The sequence below is a fragment of the Erigeron canadensis genome, chromosome 1 (assembly GCF_010389155.1).
Source record: "Erigeron canadensis isolate Cc75 chromosome 1, C_canadensis_v1, whole genome shotgun sequence".
NCBI lineage: Eukaryota > Viridiplantae > Streptophyta > Magnoliopsida > Asterales > Asteraceae > Erigeron > Erigeron canadensis.
In genome coordinates this window covers 3,198,345-3,204,986 of record NC_057761.1, presented here as the reverse complement: position 1 = coordinate 3,204,986, position 6,642 = coordinate 3,198,345, and the positions used below count along the sequence as shown (strand labels likewise).

The window sequence follows — 6,642 nt, the reverse complement described above, 5'->3', positions numbered from 1 at the left end:
AAGTCTACAAGGGCTGAACACAATCATATGTCAACGAATACTCTGCTTACTGCGATTAGTTTACCCACCTTCACACAACCATACATGCTTCTATTGCATTTGTTTAATCAGTTGTATGCCAAGCAACCAAACACAGGCCTACACACCTCACCCAACCCACTCATTACAAAAATTTAAAGGCCAAGCAATTAAAAACTTGGCTCAACATTCTAAAGCACCAGGCTGGTTTAAAGTACGCACATCAATGATCTGCCATCGACTATCTTGAATGGTGCACAAATATATACCAAGATAAACCAAATGGATCATAAACAACTGTCATCAATAACCCCGACACTAACCAAATCTATCAGATAGTAATAAACAAACAGCAAAGAACTAACACTGGTTATCAACGTCAAAAGACTATCTCAGAATACAATTTAGTTGCATAATAAGTAATTTAAATACCCACTATTCCAGATCATAACAAGGAATGCACACAATGATCATATCCCCCTTTCACTTTACAAGGTTAAATATAGAGAGAACTGCAATTTCTTCTGTAATTCCCTCGTACACAATGCCACCCAATCTGATCTACGTCAAGCTAGATAGGATGGAGGGGTGGGGAGCAAAATTTGTGGCTTATGATTAACATCACATTGCCACAACTGACTGAAAAGAGAGAAGTACTAGTTATCATATATATGAACGACATATGGAACATAAGGGCTGATAGGAGTTCTGTAGGCACGTGCAGTGGATTATTGGTCTAGGAAGGTGCAGAAGGTTCTGGTTTGACCAAAGAATTAGCATCTGGTTGGTGGGTAGGGTAGATTAGTGAAGCAAGTGATATGGGCATGATGCATAGTGCTTTTGACTGGAGAAATTGCATGGCAGCTCCAACATCCTCTTCCATGAGTTTTGCAACTTCCCGTTCGGTATCATCATTTGACCAGTTCTCCCATGCTGGTTGATTATATCCATTTTCACTTGTGTCCCCCTATATATAAAAAAGAATGAGCTAGAATTCAAGATATAACATAAGTAAGAGTACCATTTTTCTGTTGACAAATGAGCTAGAATTCAAGATATAACATAAGAAAGAGTACCATTTTTCTGTTGACATTATCAGTTTTAAACAGGGGTAGGCCTACACAAATACACTTGCAAAAATCTGGTACCGTAGAACAACTTGGAAATTCGTTATCTAAATACAACTTTGGAAAAAACTTTCTGGCAGCCATACCCTAACCATTTTACACCGGCTGGTTTAGCAGTCGTTTCTTACGGTATATCCTAAAAAGAAGCATGTGGAAACAGGAAAGGGGAAATTAAATTAACTGCTGATTATCTACGGTCCATTCACATTCTGATATTTCTCTTGTTCAGAAAGTTGCCAAGTTCAAATTACTTTCATACCCATGATCATCACACCACAAATAAACTGATGGCACCTACTCACATACAGATGATCAATTTATTCTGATTTTGGAAAGGGATATTTACATAACCAACAAAACACATTAAACAGCAACGTAATAAAAGCCATTTTCCATTTCCAAGAATAATCTTCAGTTGGCATAGTAAAAACTTGAAAAATAAGTATGACAAAGACTTGACTCATTAAAAATAAAAAATAAAAAGATTTAACTTCAAAATTAAATAATAAGGTTGAAGGAACTGTTTGCGTAACAGCCAAAATTCCAAAGTTCTTGATATTTTGCTTTTTACATGAACTCCTGTTTCCAAACTCAATTTAGGACTCAACATATACTGAAGTTCAAGCTTTCAACTATATACAGATAGAATGGTTACCTAGAACAAAACGCTACATCTACTTCTAAAAATGGGAGAACTTAACAGAGAAATAGATGATCATTGCTTGGTATCAGGGCTCTAGACTTGAAAACATCATATGGTACTTGTTAGAGCTTATTTTCGTGACTATCATAAAGTACCAATAATAGTGCTCTCGGCTCTCAATTACAAACACCACAAACAAGGTAGTTTCATTCCAATCCAACATTATACACCATAAGATCCATGCTTTATGATGTTGGATGCATCATTGGAAACAAGTAATTCTGGATGTTTCTGAAATCATGGCTTGGAAAGGGGTGAAGATGTAAGTAGTGCATATCATAGCCGGAAACCCTAAATCCCCAGTCTGGTTTAAACTTTAAAGGTTGTTTCGTATGATCTATTAAAATACACAAGTGTACAGAATCAGCAGAGAGAAATGCGATAACTTCTTAATTCCTCTCATTCCATTAACATTCTAATATTTCTTCGGTTAAGACGTTACTGCTTTATTGTCATTTGTACTTTAAACCTTGAATTTTGGCAATTACATTATTTTTGGTTAAGTTTTTATGGAAACAGCTAAGCTGATAAACTAATCAACTACGCCTATAACAAATTTTGAACCAACAGCCTACAGGTTACAGGGAGCTGCTGATACCGTCAAGGGAAGGGCCTATTGGAATTTAGATTATTGTTCTCAGGTTTGACCCTAATTTTTGACAGTTATATTATTACCCATAAAAGCTTTAATTTATCATTTTGGTGCGACAGCGGACTATGAAACATAACGAACAGGTTGCAGGGAATTGCTGATACTGCTAAGGAAAGGACCTACTAGTATTTAGTATCTACACTATTATTCTCAGGTTAGACCCTTTTGACAATCATGTTATTACGGCTAAAAGATAACTGTCTCCTGTCATTTTGGTGCTAAAGTAGCCTGACATAAGTAGTTTCATACCTCATAATCGGAAGGAAATTGCCAAAAACTAAGAATCGGCAAAATAAAAGATACTGTGGGTTCACTTAGACACTTCAGATCATTAAAACTTTCCTTAAACTATGACTGAAGCCAAATGTTGCAATTTTCATGGGACAATGTGGGAACAGATCTCACGAGTATTACCTCCACAGATTGCAATGGAACATCAGATACAAGTTGCGCTACTGCACCAGCTCCACCCAGCCTACTCATGCTCAGAACCTGTTAAGTCAGTCAGTGAAGCTACAACCTAATGCAAGATTGAAAGGCATAAAAAACTACAACTTAATGCAAGATTGAAAACGATGCATGTATAGGAGCTTTTGTATCTCAAACTACTTTGACAGATATGATGCTGAACCATATCATAATCAGCGTAAGATTTCAAAATTTGTGCTTAAAAGTAGAATACAACATAAATGCATATCAATTTATCTTCGACGTCTTATTAAAATACAAGCATTTTTTAAATACAATAACAAGATTTTACCAAAGGGATAGCCATGTGGTTGAAACTAATATGAATACATAGTTACTAGATAGTAATAAACATGCGCTTATTAGATAACTTATTACCTTGACCTGAAGTCGTAAGAATTTGACGTAATCCAGAATCTCATCAAGCATAGCAGCCTTATCAGTCTGTATAAGAGACGCATTAGCAATACAACAGCCCAGCATAAATACAGTTTGGATTCCACTCATAACAAAAGATAGAGATGACAATTTCTATCCAATTATTAGATATGGGTCATGCTCGGTGTGTGTTAATTGACAACAGGCCAAACAGAGCAAATTGAGAAGTTTTGCGCATAACTAAAACAGTCAGAAGTCAGAAATTCCGAATATTTATTGAGTCAAAATACCCTAGCTGTATCTATATGCTTGAAAACTCTTAAATTGTTTTGTTTTATAAAAAATCTTAACATGTATAGTTTAGTAGAAGTGATCACACTAGTTTGTTAATATTTTCCGAAATACAAGCAAAGAAAAAAAAGTACAGGCAGGTCGGCCCAACCCAGCCCATGGTGACTGACATATATATTACCAGTTTTAAACCAACTATGTAGGAGGACCTGCCTAATTTGCGACCTTTACAAAAATCTATCATCTCGAACTTTACCTTGTTGCAGCTGGGAACAAGTTCCTGTAAAGCCCTCATTCTTTCTGCAATTCTTTCTCGACGCAGCTGCAAATGAAATTACATGATGGTAAGCATATTATATATCATTCTTTCACATGTGATAAAGTTGGTCTGCATAGCTTATCTTACACGCTCAGCTATGCTATGAGGATCCGTGGCTTGTCCCCGCCGAGCTCGTACCCTGGGCCGAATAGTAGGTGGGTGGGGCACACTCACGGCTGTGCTAGTAGTTGGTTGCCCTTGAAAAGCCTGTTAAGTAAATCCATTATAGTAGAGAATACCCATAAAAGGGAAATATTAACATATAAAGAACCACAAAACCATTGCTAGATGTCATACATTATAATCAAAACCATCCAAGCAAAAGCTATAGTGGATACATACAGCCATTTCATATACGTTACAAGGTCAAATTTAGTTCATATGAAGTATGGGAAAAGTGCAATAAGTAACAAGATGCTTTCATGTTATCTCTTAACTTGGTCACTGGACTTCATAAACTATTACCCAACCCATTCAATTCTTGTAAAGCGTAATAATAAACAGTTGAGAAGCCAAATACATTGATAAAAAAAGGACACACATACACTTGGCAAATCCAGAATTTCTAACGATCCGTGACAATAACCAGGGTTCATATGCGTACACGAGATATCATTACAGATGCTCCCACTAGGGTATCCCCCTCCCCCCCTCTTCTCTTTCTCTAAGAAAGAAATAAAAATAAAGATAAAACCTTTGACGGCCAAAAAAGCTTTGTCATTTTTTAGCCTCTACCCAATCCCGTGTTATCGTATATAACACAAGAGAACCGTAGTATCAATATATGTAAAGTTAACAATTCAAAATAGCGACATGAACGATAAACCAATAATGGACAGCTTATCAAACGTGCTTAGTCACCATTTTCGTAACTGTGAAGAGTATATAAAGCAAGTGCAACACAACGCTATACGAGCTAGTTCACTAACTTCAATTTACACATTGACAATAAGTAACTTCTACTGCAAACTAAGTAACTAACTATCCAAAACTGACAATCCGACCCCTACAACGCTTATAAAACACCATTTCAAAACAAACAAATTCATAATTCAAACACCCCTTTTAAATCATGGCAACCAACAACATAAATCCCTATACAAAAACACTCGAAATGCATATTCGACAATACGATATAATCATAATAATAATAATAATAACCTGAGGAACAGAATGTATAAGAGAGTGTGACTGTTGCTGCTGCTGCTGCATGTTAGTATTATCAAACTGTGGAAACAAACCACTCATATTCATACTCCCTCCTGCTCCAACTCTCTCCTGCAACAGATTCACAACAAAAAAAATAATTAATTTCAATTTACAAAACACCCCCTCCAACTTCACCAAAACTCACAATTACCCCTTCAACTTTTCAAATTTACAAAAATAGAATAAAATATATAGTATTTCACTTAGCTAGGGTTTAAAAAAAAAAAAAACAACTTACACGCTGTTGTTGTTGTTGATGAGCTGAAAACGGTCCGATTGGGTCACGGCCGTTATCTAAACTTAAACCTAACGGAAAAACGGTTTGATTCTGTTGATGGTGAACGGAAAGTGAGTCAGGAGCTCCGGCAAGGTGGTGGTGGTGGTGGCTGTTGTTGTTATTGTTGTTGTTATATGAAGGAATAGCGAGAATTTGTTCGAGGAAATCGTCGCCGTAGCCTTCCGGTGGGTCCGTCGCCATGCCGGCCGGAAATGGCAACTGTGTGTGTGTGTGTGTGTGTGTGTGTGTGAAAGAGATGAAAGAAGTGTTTTGAAAAATGATGATTTGGAATGAATTGAAGAAGAGGAGAGTTGAAAATAAGTGAGTAAAAAGGGAGTCAAAGATAAAGTAGGTAAATAATGGGGGAAAGGGAAGGGTAATTTGGGAAGATGAAAATAGCATGCGTGGTATTGGAAAACACGCACCTATGACACCATCATTTTCTGCTTTTCTTTATATATTTTTTTATCAGCCGTTTTTTGTTTTTCTCATGTAAAGGGACCACCTCTTCTTAATTAAGGTTTTCTAATTGAGTATTGTTATAGCTATCAATTTCTTTTTTTTATATATTTATACTCCCTTATAAAACAAACTAGCTTTAAGTCTTTAAAAATCTGATAAGTCTAAAATGCCCCTCACCTTAATACATCTTTCTATACCCACCTCTACAGTTGGACTAAACTACCCTCGAATCTACCTTATTCTTAAAACAAAATTCCGCCGCAACGCGCGGGTATTATGCTCGTATTTAAAAAAACTGACATATTTATCATCTTTTAAGTCAAATGCTTTAATAAGTTTTTGTCAGCTTATTAATTTCTTTATAATCTGTTTATTTAAATAAAAGAATAATTTTGAAAAAATAAAAATACAGTTGGAGAGATACAGTGTAACTTCAAAACTAGTCAAAATTTTGAAAACATAATTTGTTTAAAAAGAGAGTTAATTTATTGTAATTTTGAAACAATTAAATTACAGTTAGCAAATAAAAATTAAGTAAATGAATCAACTAACAAATATAATACAATATAAATAGTGAATTAAAACCATCATAATGAAATTAAAACTATCATAATGAGATTTACAACAAATTAGCAGTAAGAAGGTTAATTTCTTTCTAGATTTACTTTGTACACATTAGATTATGTACATACACTTACACAACAACACATATACAAACATAAATCTTTCCGGCGAAAA

At 35.3% G+C, this 6,642-nt stretch overlaps 1 protein-coding gene across 1 annotated transcript; it reads right to left on the bottom strand.

Moving 5' to 3' along the window:
• Nucleotides 1-354: 354 nt before the first annotated feature.
• On the bottom strand, nucleotides 355-5,726 carry LOC122606859 (transcription factor UNE12-like). The gene is made up of 7 exons (XM_043779742.1): nucleotides 5,404-5,726; nucleotides 5,118-5,234; nucleotides 4,044-4,163; nucleotides 3,894-3,959; nucleotides 3,347-3,412; nucleotides 2,915-2,992; nucleotides 355-985 (listed from the first exon to the last, which is right to left on the bottom strand). The coding sequence occupies exons 1-7, from the start codon at nucleotides 5,641-5,643 to the stop codon at nucleotides 755-757; spliced, it is 918 nt and encodes a 305-aa protein (XP_043635677.1). The 5' UTR covers nucleotides 5,644-5,726; the 3' UTR covers nucleotides 355-754.
• Nucleotides 5,727-6,642: the final 916 nt, after the last annotated feature.

Bases quoted from the DNA above. Each gene is read 5' to 3' on its own strand.
- LOC122606859 (XM_043779742.1), bottom strand. From the start codon at position 5,643: ATGGCGACGGACCCACCGGAAGGCTACGGCGACGATTTCCTCGAACAA. The intron at 5,235-5,403 runs GTAAGTTGTTTT...AATCTGTTGCAG, and splicing joins ATCAACAACAACAACAGCGT to GAGAGAGTTGGAGCAGGAGG. The intron at 986-2,914 runs GTAATACTCGTG...TTTTATATATAG, and splicing joins TTCCATTGCAATCTGTGGAG to GGGGACACAAGTGAAAATGG.